Below are 17,712 nucleotides of genomic sequence, written 5' to 3' on the forward strand. Positions count from 1 at the left end.
TGTAAAACGTAAACAAATCTTGCCATCCGTTGGAAAACGCTATGCATCCGTTTTTGTACTCATTGCATACGTGTTACATACGCTCTATCCATCGAGCATCAGTCCAATGTGATTTTATCCGCGCAAAAAGTTTTGAGCTGCACAAAACTTTTAGAACGGATGAACTTTTCGCCGGTACGAGGTAAATCCGCAACATATACGAGCAACAAACGTTCCATGTCCGTTACCATCCGTTAAACGTCCGCTATATCATCTCCGCATCCTCAGGGCATCCTCGCAACTCAGATCCACTGAAGCTGAACAAAGGAAAGAGGGAAGAAAGATAAGGTACATAGAACGTCTGTACATCGTTAGTAGCACGGAAATAGAAAGGATCTGAGCTTGCATCTCGTAATAAAATAAAGTATTCAAAACCTCCGGTAACCCCTTCGTAGCTGTCATCCACTTCCATACGTTTTCATCCGCAAGGTTTACGATGAACAACCGTTTAACATCCGCGCTACATACTACCCTCGTACGTTCTTTTCCGTTATGTTTTCGCAAATTTAATTTTTTGTTTCGCAAATTTTTCCATATCTGTAGCGGATGAAAACGGATGGAGCCACCCCGAAATTTTTTTTGCTCGTCCGGTGTCCTTCATGAATACGTTTTGTATCCGTCGGCCAGTGGGACCAGGCCTTTTAAAAATATATCGAACAAAATACAAAAATATATAGACCTGTGCGGTATCGCCTTCTCTCTATCTAAAAAAAAAACCCATCTCCTTCAATTCATTTTTTTCCTTTTACTTGTCAAATTTACTTCAGCATTCCAATTTGTCACTACGTAATTTTTTCATAAATCATGAACATGCTCATTTGAGAGGCCAGACATTTTTAATAGGCTACGAATGAGCGCAGCAGTATTAGCCTCTATAAAACATTCGTTAAACTGCCATTTTAATATTCAGACAGGTCTATTTCATTCCTTTAATTCAAAACGAAAGTAACATATATACCCTGAATCGATTTGGCGGACCTTACAAAATGATTATTTTTGTTAGAAATGTTTTGGTAGACAGTCAATAAAAAGGCGGGTCTCTTCAATGCTGTAAGAAAAAAAAAACCCACATACGTAATAGTATTTGGACCGGAAAGGCGGGGAATGCTCCCCCCCCCCCCCCACCGATGTGGAACTACACATACACTTTTTAAAGTATTATTTTATTGATTCTTCCAGTGATATAAAAACCGCAGTAACATATTACATGAACGGACAAATAACTTCATAAAGTAATCTCCGTAATTCGCCAATGCCCCCCCCCCCTTGCCAGGCAGCTTGGGTGTGCGATGTATTTCCATTGATGTGTATTCGTCACTTTATCAAGAATGGGGCAGTCAGTCCGCAAGCCCCTGTGTTAATGAGCAAATGAGCAAGATTTATCCAAGTCCTCTCGTGGCTGAATTCATGTCCCTGCAAAATCTCGTGAATTGTGAGACTTTCTTTCTCAAAGAATTTAACCACTTTCTCCTTGAGTAATATTGATTATTTGTGTATCATGGGCAAGAGTAAATGTTACTCTTATATATTGGTCATTTCTTTTGAATGAAATATTTTGATAAATGAGTGAATTTTTTACCTGAAAAGATGCATCAAACAGAATTTTCTTCCTCTGTTTTCACTTGCAAATTGTGCAACATTTTGTGTTTTAGGCACCATCATTATTTATATCATCAGAAAGCTCAAACTCTATACTTTCTTACGATGTCACTCTTGATATGTGGCATCTTTTAGATGGGTCAGCAGCCAGCTTTTTCCATCAAGATGCAAGACGAGATTTCTGAAATTTCTGAGTAACATAAAATCCAGAGTTCTGATTGGCTGAATACTGTTTTCAAAACAAACAGGCGCGGGTAATTTGAAGAGATTACCACACGGTGAGTGTGACCTTGCAGAGGCCCAGTGTGGGGAACATTGGAATCTGCGTGGGTGTGTGGTCTCTATGACCAATCAGAGCGCAGTATTCTTGTTTTTGAGCTGCAAAATGTACTTGGCCTATAAAAAGCTGGCTGCTGACCCATCTAAAATACATCTTCTTATAAAAATTATATCATATTAAAGCTTAGATCTTCAGCTTTATCATGATCTAAAAATCATTTGTGCCCAAACAGAAATTAAGTGTGGAAACAACAACTTTTGTTGCATGAAAAAAATATTTTGTTTCATGTTTTAGATCAAAAGTTTTTCCTATATTACAACATTCTTTTAAAAATCCAAACACTTGACCTGAAAGAATGATTCTTCTTCTTTACAAAAATACCAAAAACATGAAATTTTGTCAATATTTAGAGCAGCAATGGCCGAGTAAAAAGAGGTGTTTTGGTTCGCACCAAGCTCATTAACTATGCAAAAACCCTCTAGTCATGAATATCACTTGGATAAAAGAAGCTACTTTTTCAGGGCTTGCGGACTGACTGGGGGCGAGTACAATTTCTTTTTTAAAAAATGACTTGAAATAAAGGGTGTATCCATAACAACCGTGCAAAATAAAGCAGAGAATAGCTGGAAGTCACGCTACATCAACAATTCTATTGTGTCTTGAAGAAAGAATAGTGCCTCACAACGGGGAAATCCCCGATTTTCCCCTCGTTGGCATGCTGGCCGTGTTTGTGTCAGGTTGTTTGTATTATATTAGTAGCTAGTGCTCGCTCTCATTCAACGAGAGGATTGGTACGCACATTCTTTTGACAGAGCGGACGTGATGCAGTTAATGTCAATCATTTGATTATTTCGTCAGAAGAAAAGTTTTTTTTCTCTCTTATTCAACAAAATGGTGAAAAACGTTACTTAAACAAACGCGTATCGTCTTTTTTGTCAAAGAATAACTTTTAATAAATTTCTTGATGTTGTGAAATTGTGGAGTTTAAGACTAAGACACTGTCGTCTGATTCCCTTGAATCTGGTTATAAATTGTCGAAGTTTTTATTCGTTGGCGCGGAACGCCAATCAGCGCAAACTATCCCTCACTCCCGCGAGACAAGCACCTTGATGTTCCGCCACTTTTTCAATTTATTGGATTTTTCATTCTACAGCTCCTAAAAAAAAGCATCGTTCGTTATCCGTGTACCCAATGCGTCTGAGTAAACAACTGCCCCTTGGAACAAACTTCGAGTGAGTTGAAGGAGATCGATTGTTTCCGAATCGCGAATCCAACATCTTCTTTACTACTCGAGCTTGAAGCAGGCCAACGTGCGGTCCTTTGTCGCCCAATCATCCAAGAGTCTGGGGCGACTGAATCCTTTTCCCAAATGCTTATCCTCGAAAACTTCTATCTGGGTGCTTGTTTCTTCTGTGCTATGGAAGCAACGGATTTGCTATGGATTTCGATCACAGTCAACTTTTCTTCGGCCCTTTTCTTTCTCACTCGATCGCTCCTCGGTCGCTTAGCGGCCAGATGGCGGGAGGCTATCGACGACAAGTCAGTCTGGCGATCAGTGGTGGATAAGCATGAAGACGAGCCGTGGAGGTTTCCCAGATTGTAAGCATGTATTTGTTCTCTCTTTCCCATTTAATAAATTTTGATCATCAAAACTTTGGTTGGTTGGTTGGTGTCAGTATGTTAACTGCGTTTGCATTCTAAAAGAATATTCACGCTTCTTCTGATCATTATATATTTTTTCTCTGTTTTTCTGATTTTTTTCCTTTTTCTTTTCTTAAAATAAAAGGGGAAGTTCTTCTCTTCAGCAATTTTTTTAAGATTAATTATAAAGCCATTTCAATATAAATTTAATAAGAATTTGAATTTAAATTCTGGTGATGGATTAGTCTCTAGTGCAATCATTCTTAATCTTAATACCCTTCCTTTTACGTAAGGGAGCAATGAAACACACTACTTTTGGTAGATGATGCTGATATCGATGGAAGTCATTACTCTGAAGAGGGCTGCTGCACCCCTCCCCCTTTGAGCGATGCAAATTATCTATTTCTATTTATTCTTAATTGTTTTATTGTCACGACCTTTGATTAAAAGTATCTGCACGTGTTTGTTGTTTCCAATTATTTAAGGAATAATCCTAGCTTGAGATAACCCTGATTATAAAAAAAAGTTATTAGTGAGGATAATGTAGCAACAAGCTTATACTACCGGGAAACCCAGGCTTTATTGACCCAATAGTTTACATCCAATGATATATAGTTAAGTACATTATTTTCACGCAAACTCTGTATCTTCTGCTAAAATTTGTCCTTTTTTCTTTCTGCTATTATACTCCTTCTTCTTTTCTTGTTTTTCTCCATCATTCCTCATTGTTGCTTATTCTTCTTATTATTATCATTGATAGTTTCTTATTCTCCTCCTCTCCTTCTTTTGTTTCTTCTTCTTTTCCTTTTCTTCTTCTTGTTTTTGTTCTTCTTCTTTTTCATATTCATCTTTCCCCCTTGTTTACTTCTTCTTTTTCGCCTTATCTTGTGTAAATCTCATCTGAACTGTCATATATCCTGCAAGTTTGTTCAGTCAAAAATAATATGAAAGACGAAAATTGAATTGATCTTCTTTTTTAGGACACTTCCTTCTTTTAAAAGAAATTGAGGTTGAGATACAAAATGCAAGACAGGCCTATATAGAAACGGAGAAAATCTCCGGGGTTATCATTAAAGTGACCCAACCCGATCGACCGGCCTATCCCATTTCGCAAATTTCGTTATCTAAAAACGCCAATTCATCGTCAATTGTATTCTGACATTAAGTTTTCTTTCGCTTCCATTTGTAAATCAGGATGTAGTTCGATATTTCTGATCATTTTTTTTCTCTCTCTTTCTCTCTTTTGTTCTTCTTTTTTATTGTTATTATACCGCTATGTCACGAGAGCAGCGAGCTTCAAAAATTCCCAAGCTTCTATTTTTAAACACTTTTGGTGAATTAAAAAAAAAAAAAAAGATAAGTAGGAAGTTCGAAAGAAGGAAATATTCATTCAGTCATTACAAGGATCCTTGATTTCCTGGATTATAAAGTATTCAATCCAATGAAAGCATAATGCCTTTATATCTCTATTTACTAAAAGAAAAGAACATTTTTGTTGGTTTTTATTAAATGGGAATTTTGCTGGTCTAGCGTCTTTGGACTGCTGGATGGTATATTTTCACAACAATGATTCAATTCTTGTATTACACATTCCTTTGTCGATGCTCCTTCGAAGGGACTTTGATATTACACTATTACACTATTACCACTGCAAACAAAAATAAAATGTTCCAGTATTTTCAAATATGTGATTTGAAATACTCGTTTGCATGGCCTCATCAGATTCTGACCACCATTGACACATTATCACATCAAATCATTTTCAATGTACTTTGGTATGTTGGAAGTTTGCGGGAGTTCCTATTAATTTAAAAATTGTAAAGGGTTTTTCACATATACTTCAGCAGCAGAAGTAGTAGTAGTAATAGCAGTAGTTGTAGTAGAAGAAGAAGTAATATAGCAGTATTGGTGGTAGTAGTAGTAGTAGTAGTAGTATAGTAGTAGTAGTAATAATAGTAGTAGTAATAGTAGTAGTATAGTAGTAGTAGTAGTAGTAGTGTAGAAGTAGTAGTAGTAGTAGTAGTAATAGTAGTAGTAGTAGTAGTAGTAGTAGTAGTAGTAGTAGTAGTAGTAGTAGTAGTAGTAGTAGTAGTAGTAGTAGTAGTAGTAGTAGTAGTAGAAGTATAGTTGCATAAGTAATAGTAGTAGTAGTTGCAGAAGTAATAGTAGTAGTAGTGGCAGAAGTAATATAGTAGTAGTTGTTGTTGTTAGAAGCAGTTTTAACAGGAGTACATAGTAGTTGTAGTAATCATGGTAATTGGTGTTTGTGGATGTGATGGCGATATCGTGACGGAATAAAAAAAATAAAATAAAAAATTCAAGAATTAAAAATAAAAAAACTTGATACGAATCCGACTTAATCGCAATACATGTATTTTTATTTTTTTAACCAGAAAAAAAACAAGAGACAGCTTTTTCTCATTCTTGATCAGATCTTATGAAAAACATAAAAAACAATTAAATGGATCAAAGCGGATCAATTAAGTGGATCAACGCAGCAAGAAGGGGAATTCCCTTCCTCATTGGGGTTGTATGGTTTTAGGGAAAGCCCTCCTGCAGGCTACGAAAAATCAGAGTCCCACCATTATTGCGAGATAAAGATATTTACCTCGCACAAACAGAAGTACAAATGGTGTTTTCTTATTCGGCCGTATGTACACCCTACGTTTCTATAGATTTTATTCCATCCGAAATTATTCTTTGTAGCTCCATCAAAGTCCGCCTTTTATCTTCTTTGTTTGATTACGAATTGAAAGGTCTGCATGGTCTCTTCGTGGCTACAGTTGCTGTTTATAATATTATCTGGAAATATCTTAAATGATGACGACTGTCAGGGTATAGGGTGCATGGCGACCTAAATGCAACGCAATTTTTTTGTCAGTAAAACCATGGTAAAACAATAATTATATTACATCGTTTACGTGACCATGATCTCTTATTAACACCCTCGTTGCTTCATTCTTCCCTGGTCTTCCTCTTTTTGATATAAATCTCATCATTTTCCCTTTTCACTTCTTTCAAAATCTGAGAGGTGGTCGCACCCCCCCCCCCCCTGTGACGTCACCCTTTGTCATACTGAATTTCGCACCCGGAACAACAATGTAAAATTATTAAAAGTCATGACGGTTTCAAATCGAAATTGAAGATCAGTCTGCACCGTGTACTTGACATTGAGAGCTAGCTATGTAAATAAATGACGCATCGAGCCAAAAAAAGATGAGGTGCACATCATGGTGTCTGTGGGAAACAGTCTTAAACGTCCCTAGCAACAATACGATCGAGCCCAAATTTTGATTTTTTTTTTTTTTTAGGATTAAAATGTAACTTGTCGATAGATTTTGACATGATATATTTATGATATAACATTACCTCTTACCATTTTTTCTTTCCTTTTTGTTTTTTCCTCCCTCTTTTCTTTTTTTTTCTTTATTCGTGAAAATTTGGGGGAGCGCCGCCGCCCCAAACCCCTTCATTAGTGTAATAAAGAGAATGAAATCATACCATCATTGGGGGTATATTGGCGTTTATAAGAAAATGAAACGATGCTTGAATTCCGGGCATCGACGGCGACAATGATGGCATGATGAAGGAAACATTCGATAATTATTCTAGAACTACAAATCATAATGCTATCCAAACGACGCTCCTATAATGCTATTTGCGGCAGTTACTCTTGAAGAAAAAAATCATTGAAAGAAAATGAAATGGTAAATAGAATATGCTGTGGAGCGTTGTGGCCCAGTGGATTAGTCTTCTGACTTTGAAACAGAGGGTCATGGGTTCAAATCCCAGCCATGGCGTAGTTTCCTTCAGCAAGAATTTTTTTGCACATTGTGCTGCACTCAACCCAGGTGAGGCGAATGAGCACCTGGCAGGAATTCTTTTCTTGAAAAGCACTAAGCGCTGGAAGGCAGCTCGTGCTAAAGCCGGGGTAATAATAATAATAACAATAACAATTCGCCTCGGAATGGATTCTTTCTAGATAGACGGCGCAATATAAACGCCTATTATCATTATTATTATTATTATTATTATTATTATTATTATTATTATTATTATTATTATTATTATTATTATCACTATTATGCTGCTATATACCCTATACACTGCAGAAAATGTGCCGTTAACACGTTACACGTCCTATATCTATTTCATTTTGTTTTCTTCAGACATACACACCCCCTTCTGTCATCAAATTCCTTTGATTCTTTTCCCATGACGCATACACGTCTGTTGCATTTATAGGCGATAATGCTTTTTTTCGGTTTTAAAGCGAATGTGTCGTATTGGATAGAACCATGCATCTCAAATGGTTCCGTATTCCTTTCCAAGAATGCAATGTTTTTATAATATATTCTAATGATATACTGTTTACCCCAAATTAAACATTTTTCATCGGTTTCTACCAGAGATATGATTAAAACAGTATCATAATTGCCCCTCAAGATAGTCATTTTCTGATGGAGAATAAATGACTATCATAATCTATAAAAAATTATATATGTATTTGGGTTTTACATATTCAGGGGCGGCATCACAAAATTATTATTATTATTAAATGGCAGGGGCGACCATCATTATGATTTTTCAGTTAGTAAAAAAATAAAAAAAGATGGGGAAGGGAAAAGGCGGAAGAAAATGGATGGAGTGGGAAAAAGGAGTACAAAAAAGGCCTAGGTCGTGCAGCTCTATAATACCGCTTATATTTAATTTTAGAAAATGAAAATAATACATCTGTGGATTGTCCTGTCTCACTCCTATCAAATTACCCTGACACCGCCATGACGCGTGAGTCAAAATATGGTGAAAATAGTCAAATCTAATTGGTTGCCAAATAATAATAAGAACCCCCCCCCCCTCCAGTCTAAATATAAGACCCACTGTGTAAGTGGTTGGTTGAGGAGATGACGGGGATGTATCTATTGAGTTTACATGGTTTATGGCTAATTTGCCATGTTTGAATGGTAGGATGAACCGAATTGGTTTACGACCTTAAGAGAAATGACAGGACATCAAGCTCATTGCCTTTTGCGTTTATACCAGAATACCGGTGTTGGTAAAGACGAATCATGAATTTTCACGTCGATTGTTTTGTGAAGGGTTTTTGAATAATTATTTTGTTATTCTTTGTTCATTCAAACAAAGAAGATTTTTAATGGAAAATTTGGGATTGGTTTTGTAAAACGTGCAGTATCAGGCATTCATTTTTATACAAGCATATCGAAAGGAAATATCTGCACGGGCTTTGTAAAACAAAGGTTTGCAATCAATCAGGATCATCACTGAATACGCATTCATGTATCATGATGCTAACAAGAAACCAGACTTATTTTTTCAAATTGGCAATCTACGCAAAGCTTTCATTTCATTTAGGCTATTTCCACAAATTCGTGACGTTACAAAATTTTGATAGGCACGTCAATAACATTTACATACATTACGATAAGTATGACTTACATACAAGCCCTCGCAATTAATACGCTACATAAAATGAAGTATTAAGGAAGTGTGTAGGAAACCTCGATTGTAGAATGCTGGTAGATATTAGGTTCCCCTTTTTAAAGCGTAACTTTATAAATGCACACAACGACATAGTTTAAATTGAATTAGTCTGAAACTGAAAAGCAAAGAACAACGTAGGATCGTGGCGGAACACAGAAAAAAAAATAACAACAAAATAAAATGATAGAGAGTAAGGCAGCGGCTAACCAGCTTTGTGGCACGGTCCCCGGACCATTTATGACGAGTACAAAATATTTGTCTCTTTCAAATTCATTTCTGTTGGTCTTATGATCATGACTGGGATTTTTCTGTTTCTGCTTCTATAGACGAAAGAAATTACTCTCTGGTCGTTATGGTTGAAGTGAAGATAATGAGAGCAGTGGTTTAACGGTACACCATATTACATGTGTATGCATTCTTTCGTGGGCATATGTTAGACCTGAAAAGGATCACTCAAACTTTAGAATGTCCGATCGGGGATAATGGCCGAGCGGAGATTCGAACTCACAAACTCGTAATCATGAGTCCAATGCTGTAACCACTAGACCACATGGCCCGTGCATTTGAAATGTAAAAAAAAAAAAACGAAATCAACTTGATTTTTCTGATGTAATGTGTATGTATTTTTTTTTTATTGGTCGAATAAATAATAATAATAATAATTTTAAATACATAGAACTTGTAGCCCCTAAACTTAATATGAATTATAATTTATGTCAAGAATCGTTTCCTCTGTATAATGATGAAAAAACTCTACATAATAATCATTGAAATATGCCACAGAAATTATTTACATACATTATTTCAGTTGTAACCATTCAGATCAATATTTGGCTGATCTTTTTTTCTCTTTGCATAGCTTGATACTCTGGCTTGAATGAAATTCAGGGATTCTTGCGTACGGGGGGGGGGGGCACTCAACTACATTGTTTTATCAACAGTAGAAAATCAAAATAATGAACTGCGCACAAAATATAAAGAACTACTCATTTTAATGTTAAGATAACATAAATACATATACTGATGGATCACTCTATTCAGATCCATTGGTATAGTAGTAGTAGTAGTAGTAGTAGTAGTAGTAGTAGTAGTAGTAGTAGTAGTAGTAATAGTAGTAGTACAGTAGTAGTAGTAGTAGTAGTAGTAGTAGTAGTAGTAGTAGTAGTAGTAGTAGTAGTAGTAATAGTAGTAGTACAGTAGTAGTAGTAGTAGTAGTAGTAGTAGTAGTATTAGTAGTAGTAGTAGTAGTACTAGTAGTAGTAGTAGTAGTAGTAGTAGTAGTACTAGTAGTAGTAGTAGTAGTAGTAGTACTAGTAGTAGTAGTAGTAGTAGTAGTAGTAGTAGTACTAGTAGTAGTAGTAGTAGTAGTAGTAGTAGTAGTAGTAGTAGTAGAAGTAGTAGTAGAAGAAGTAGTAGAAGAAGTAGTAGTAGTAGTAGTAGTAGTAGTAGAAGAAGTAGTAGAAGAAGTAGTAGTAGTAGTAGAAGTAGTAGTAGTAGTAGTAGTAGTAGTAGTAGTAGAAGAAGTAGTAGTAGTAACGCAGTTCTTGTATAGGGCATATCACATTGATATGACATGACGTCCCTATGGGCTTAAAGGTATTGTATAACTTTGTGAGCAGCCGATTAAAAAAATTCTTCAACCAAGATGAAACATGTGTACAAGTGCATGTATTAGAACTAATAAACCCTGAAAACAACCATTATTGAGAATGAAAAGCTAAAACTACAAGGCAAACCCCGATTTTGTAAATAGGCGTCTAATAGACGCCTAAATAGTACACATAAGTGTATGGGATAAAATTAAGGTGGTGTTTCCGGTCACTTTATATTTCAATTTTTGAAGCACTAAATAATTATTTTCGAACGCAATTTTTTCTGGGCTTCATTTTTGTAACATATCACAGACACAGGTGACAAGTGTGACCTTCTAGCTCAGATTTTTAAAAGTCAAACCAATGTTAAACAATCACTTTAAAAAAGGGTTTATATCATTGGATTTCGTTCGAATAGACGGTGGTGGAGGGAATGATAGTGTGGAATTAAAACATTGATTTTTTTTTGCATCTGCTTTTAGAAGAATATAGTCTGCATCTATTTCCACTATACTTCCGAGAGTCAGTATGCTGTTTGTTTTGGGGTTTTTATTCATTTATTTTATTTATTTTTTCTACTTTTGCCCCTCAAAATATTAGGTCTTTTTTTTTTTCAAATTCAATGATGTTTGCATTATAGGACGAGACATTTTGATGTAAAGAGAGTCTGAAAGCGGCTCTTTCTTCCTCCCTCCATGCAACATAAAAATACATACGCGTTTTGGGCTATAGTCTTATTCTAACGAGGCCATGAGTCAGCATTCCTTTGTCATGTTTGTCATTACATTTCAAAAGGGATCATTTTCCTTGCTTATTATGCATGTAGATTGATTAACCCTGAATCAAGCCACTGAAACAAGTAATGTGCTGTAAACATTGCTAATTTGGGTTTTCCTCTGATTGTTATATTATATTTCGATTGTGCTTTCTTTTTACAATTTTCCCCGATTTCGAATTAAAAACTTCGCACCATTTTTCTATGAAACCATTCTGTATAGTTTAAGATGAACTGAGTCACGTTGCTTAACACTCAACCTTAAAAATGACCCGTTTTTTAAGAGAACCGGGGACGTAAGAATGTCCCTCTCTATTATCTTGCGAGGGTCGATCCCATCGAATTTCAAAGCTTGATATCATTGTCTTTCTGCTTAAAGCCAAATTGCTGAATTTAGACAAATCACTGATTGGTCAAGAGTTCTTTTTGATGGCAGGATCACACATTTTCCCATTATTTCGCGAAAACTTCGAGCTCGCTTGCTTCACTCACTCGATTAATGATGAATGATCGAACGCTTTCACTACCATACTTTAATTCCCAAGCTGGCTTGCAAGACGTAATACGTCATTGTGGTCTTTGCCTGATTGAAAATTCATGAGCGACTTTAGTGAAACTAATTATTTGTATTTTTCTCTGTATTTCTCTGTTTTGCAGTGTCATTGACGTAATTCAGAGCGCCGTAATGACTATTGCAGGGTTCGCCATCCTGTGTGTCGATGACGTCATTCACCAGCCCTTTCGTGGAACATTCAGTAGCATCGCTAAAACAGGTTTCTCAATTGCCATCGGCTGTTACATCTACCGAATCTTTCAAGACTCCGTACTGCACAAGAAGGTGAAACATTTCAAGGTGGATTTGGTTCACCATCTCGTCACCATTGCAGTGTATGGCGTGTTTTTGACGTACCGCGAGAACGCCCTCTTCGGGGCGATCGGTTTGATATGTGCCGGAAGTGTACCAAGCGTAGAGATCACCAGGTTGCTTAAGGTGGTGGCTGAGTCCAGTGGGAAGCCCACATCAGTGATGAGTTCTTATCGATGGAACCTACTCATCGGGGCCGTGATTACATTCATCGTTCGACTTCTTATCCCATTGATACTCGGAACTTTCGCCATTGTTACGTCTTCGCCCTTGACAATGTCCATACCAGTTGTTGCTTTTTTCTTCACGTCTTTGATGTTTTTCGGATCAATTAACATCTGGTTGTGTGCAGTGGCCATCCTGGCTATCCATCGACGCAAAAGGCGATATCTGAAGGATATTTACGTGACTGCTTTAGATGGACAAAGCAGAAAAACATTTCCCACCTCACACTCACAACAGCCCACAATTCTTGCCAAACAAAATCCCATAAAATCGAGGCTCACGACACCTTGTGCCAACGTGAATCTCACTCCTTCCAGTCAAACTCCAACGAAAATGTCCAATAATCATGCTTTACCAAATAACTACGTCAAGATGCCTGTGAATGAGGCCCTGGTCTTACCTTTCAGGGACAGTTTCAGATATCATAGGGGTAGTTCTTCAGAAGAGTCGAGTCGATCCGGGAGCAACAGAAGCTCAGGGGAGCTGATGGTCATACAGGTCGGGGAAGAGGGTGATGAGAACCGACAAAGAGCCGTCCGATTTGTTGTACCAAGGTCACCATCTGGTCTAAGTTCATCATCACTCATTAACACTACCAATGCTACTCATGACAGTGAGGGGTCCCCACAAACCACGACACAGAGAGCTGACCAAGCACCTAGTGTGACGCCCTCTACGACAGATGTGTACCTGACACGCACCACTTCCACAATGGTGTCATCGACGATTGTTCCAACAGCACAGACACGGCTACTTCCCACACAAACACCGTCGTCACCATTGATCCGCAGTAATTCAATACAAATTCCAGTTTCGACAGTGTGTGCAGATACAGAACTTCAACGGAAGGAAAGAACGCCGATTTCCACATCATCATCATCGTCATCCACCCGACGATCACTATTGAGCCGTCCCACCCTTGGCGTGGAGAATGAAGCAACTTTCGCTTTGTCAGGTTCACGGTCATCTTCAAGACCAAGCCATGAAGCTGTCAACAATGAGACTCTGAACTCTACGCTGTCGATGCAGCGAGGATCCCAGAGCCTGAACTCGATGAACACTCTAAACCGACCAAACAATGTGTTATCAATACCTAGCAATGGACATTAATCATGGAACATTGATATTTTCATCATGAGACATATTTATATGAATATTTATTACTTCTTGCCCATTCCCATATACAAACTAATAACTATCTATTGTCGATAGCAATCTGTATATTTCTTCAGCGTATCATCCATGATTATTCGTACCTCTTATTCAAGTATGAGGTACAAGTGGACCATTATGGTCTAGTTCTGCACTACTTTGACAAAAATAAGCAAGTAACGAATAATAAATGACAGACACACTTTGCCCTTCAACTGGAAAAAACACGTTTGTTCCTTGCTTCACTTTGCCAAATATGTTTGAATTCATTTTGAATAGGGCTGTAATCGATTGAGATCATCGAAATTGTAGAATTAATTTCAAATCATTACGCTCAATTCTTCTTCATAGAACGATATGCACAGTTTCCATGGACTGATGGATAAGGGAGTATTATTGACGCAATATTGCGTCAATGACCAACACACCCTTAATTTGACATACAATGAAAAAAAGGTCGCACAAATCACATAATTTCCATTATCATGTATAATTTTGTGCTTGTCCATAATTATGTTCAATGTAAATGATGTATAAAATATTATGTATGAGAGTTAAGTTTATATATTCCCAAACGGAACTTAATGTTCTGTAAACTCAAATCAATATTTTTTTAATATGATATAATAAACAAATATAATTTTATTAAATCCCTATATGATATAGAGTGAACGAGGCCTAGTATGAGTTCATTGGTCTTGTTGTATAAATTTGATTTCCACACATTTATGTGACGTAAAAGGCAATACAATGGGTGTAAATTTCACACGTCACCTCTCATAATCACTCCGTTTATTGCGTCATGCATCTTCACTCAAAATCTTGAAAAATGGGTTTGTTAATTTGAGCGAAATTCGTCATGAAAATCATATCTTTCAATTTATTGTATAAATAACATAGATGCATAAATAATATATGAATCGTGATGACGTAAGTGAATGTCGTCAGAGGCGTCGATCCTGGGGGGGGGGCGATCGCCCCACCAATGAAAATATTGGGGGGCAAACATCGTTTTGCCCCCCCCCCTTTAATTCCGGATGTGCAAAAATAAAATAAGATTGTAATGTTACACAGATATCGGCAAGCGAGATTGAGATACACAACTCGTTCCTTATTTAAAATCGTGCTCAAAATGTCCGTTTTTCAAAGTGGAATGTAAAAATTTTCAGCTCGCGCTCGCATCATTTTCTTTAGGAAAAACACATACTTTTCATGATTAAATAGGTAAATAGAATGTCCCGATTTCAGGTCTAAACCTCAAAAGAACTCCCGCTTTGATTTGCAATAATCTTTTGTTGGATATGTATATTGTTCTTTCATAAAAACGACCATTAAACTGTCATGTTTTCAGATCGAGCGCTTTGCATCTATTGTTCTTTTAGATACCCATCTTAATCATTGTTACCAAAATGCTTAGAATGTCAAGTTTTCAGGTCAGAATATAAAGAAATTACAGCTCGCTCTCGGCACTCGCATTATCTGTGAAGTGAGATATGTATCCTCCTAGTGAGTTACTACAAACAGTCCTAAACAGGTAACTTTACAGGTAACTTTACAGGTCACTATACTAAAAAATTTCAGCTCGCGCTTCGCGCTCGCATTATAATTTTTTGGTGTGATATGTGTCACTTTCTCATGAGTCATAATATATATATATATATGGGCCTATGTGTGTGTGTGGGTGGGTTGTGTGATCGAGCGCCTTTGGAACGTTGATTCGTGATTTTGCCCCCCCCCCCCCCCCCCCCATCTGAAAAATTGATCGACGCCCCTGAATGTCGTTAAGTAGTTTCCCTGACGATTGAATGCAATAATGTGCTTAAATACCCGATCAAGGATTTTCTGAAATCATTTTTCTTCCGTAAATCACTATAGGAGAAGAAAGTGTCAATTTTTTTTGCTCCGTGTTGTGTATTGCTGTTGCTGTTTTTTGTTGATGTTTGCAGAAGCCGTGCATGTGCTACTGAGTTTGCTATTCAGATTGCCTCATCTTTACTTTTGAAAAGTCACCTTACAGTTGTCAGTAAAACAGGGAAAATCAGAGGAATGTGTCATTTAATTGAGCATATTCATATTTAACAAGAAAATCATAATATAAAAAATGCATATGTACACGTTGATACCAATAATGCATAAAGCATAACGCATTTTCATTTATTTGGTGCAAGATAAAGAGCAACGTATTTAAAATGGCTTTGATCAAGGACGGTACGTGCCGGGAATCGAACCTCGGACTTTCATGGTGTACTCGGGCGCCTTCGACCACTCGGCCACGGCGCATAACCATAATTAGAAGAAAAAAATCATAATAAGAAATAAAAAATATTTTGAATATAACGATCTCCATTTTAGATTAAATGAATTAGTGCATATCATGTAGACTTACATTGTTATTTTTGTAATAAAAATGATTAGAATGTTATGATATTCTTATGCACAATAAAGAATGATGCAATTGTGATAGTTTTGATATTTTGATATAGTAGGAATCGTAACATTTGTATGATAGCAAGCATTTTCTCACCATATCAACATGATAACGATATTAAATCGACATGACAAGATGACATCTCGTCAAAATAGATCAATTCAAAGCTTTCCTACAAACTCGCATATAGGGAGTCAGTAGGCCTTCGAAAACCTATTACCTTTCTAGAAATTCAACCTTCCCAACCAAATGTCATTTTTGGTAAATTTCTATTTAATGCCTTTGTCATTTTTTTTTAATCTAACTTATCATTTGCATGCATTATTTTTGCTATACTGTATACTGATTGTTTAGTTTATGATCTGTGTACATGGTGTTTTTATGTTTTTGCAATTCCATGCATGTATTAAAAATATAAAGGATATTGAATAAGCTTCCAAGTGGGGATCGTGCCTGGTTCTTCGTGTTGGAGGGGGGGGGGGATGTCCACCTTAATGCACACAGGTTAAACTTTTTTCTTGCTAAATGCCACAGTGATGTGCAATCTTTTGTTGCTCAATGTGTATTGTAAGTTAATAATTTCTTTATAATGATGAAAATAATAATAATAATACGACGTTGCTTGTATAGCGCATATCACTACCCATGGGCGTCTTTATGCACTTAATAGGAAAATAGACAAAGAAGAGAGAGGATTAAAGCTATTATGTATTATATGGTTTTAAAACAGAAAATCATTTTTATTCCAAGGATAATGATGTATTGTGATTTCAAAGATAAATCGAGAGCGACTTTGACAAATAAAGGGAAAAAATATAATGAATGTTTATGATGTCTTTCTTATTAAAGTCTCATTATAATATACATTTCCCTCGAATCACAATTTAAACGACGTATAAAAATGATGCGACTGCCTTTTAATCAATAACATAATTTATATACATGTAGGCCTCTATTAAAAATTGAAAGTGCACCATTTCGCCTTAATATGTAGTGACGTTGTTTCGCAAGACATTAACAAAACCCCATGTTCTATAAGTTAATGATTACACACAATTTGAGACATTGATTACTTGAAGATAAACACAACGATAAAGGTTAACAACCAGCACAATATTATTTCCTTTTAATTTCGTCTTTTTATCAAAACGCTGTGTAAACCCTTTCCGCGTTCATTATCAGAAGGGATTTTCCCTCGCATTTTTGGAAAGAATGACCTTTCAGCAAATACTTCAACTCGATCGAAAAAAGCAAGGGTCAACTCCGAGCAGCCTGACAGATTGGTTCTGACTCATTTTAGAGAAGCATCATATTTTCTGATGGCAAACAGTAGTTTTCAAATCAAATATGTTTTTTATCAAATCAAAGCGTGTATGCAAAGTAAATCGTTTAAAGACTGGAATTAAAACATGAATCTCTCCCCGGAGTATTCCTGTCGATTATACAGATAGATGGAAATCTCCAGTAAATCAGATGAGCGCATCATCAGCTCGTGTTTGCTAATCCAGTTATATCTACTCGGTCAGACCCCCACGGATCAAAATGTCAACAACATCGAACAGGTAAATTACGGATATGGGACAGAGCGGGGTTTTTGTGGGGGAAGGGGGCGGC

At 36.6% G+C, this 17,712-nt stretch overlaps 1 protein-coding gene across 1 annotated transcript; it reads left to right on the forward strand.

The window, feature by feature from the left end:
- Positions 1–2,692: 2,692 nt before the first annotated feature.
- LOC129253733 (uncharacterized) lies at positions 2,693–15,957 on the forward strand. The gene is made up of 2 exons (XM_054892154.2): positions 2,693–3,517; positions 12,086–15,957. Exons 1-2 carry the CDS (start codon positions 3,288–3,290, stop codon positions 13,626–13,628), a joined length of 1,773 nt encoding a protein of 590 aa, XP_054748129.2. The 5' UTR covers positions 2,693–3,287; the 3' UTR covers positions 13,629–15,957.
- Positions 15,958–17,712: the final 1,755 nt, after the last annotated feature.

The sequence above is a fragment of the Lytechinus pictus genome, chromosome 2, assembly GCF_037042905.1.
Source record: "Lytechinus pictus isolate F3 Inbred chromosome 2, Lp3.0, whole genome shotgun sequence".
NCBI classification, from domain to species: domain Eukaryota; kingdom Metazoa; phylum Echinodermata; class Echinoidea; order Temnopleuroida; family Toxopneustidae; genus Lytechinus; species Lytechinus pictus.

Excerpts from the sequence above, each read along its gene's own strand:
- LOC129253733 (XM_054892154.2), top strand. The coding sequence starts at position 3,288 with ATGCTTATCCTCGAAAACTTCTATCTGGGTGCTTGTTTCTTCTGTGCT. Across the intron at positions 3,518-12,085 it reads CCGTGGAGGTTTCCCAGATT|TGTCATTGACGTAATTCAGA; the intron begins GTAAGCATGTAT and ends TCTGTTTTGCAG.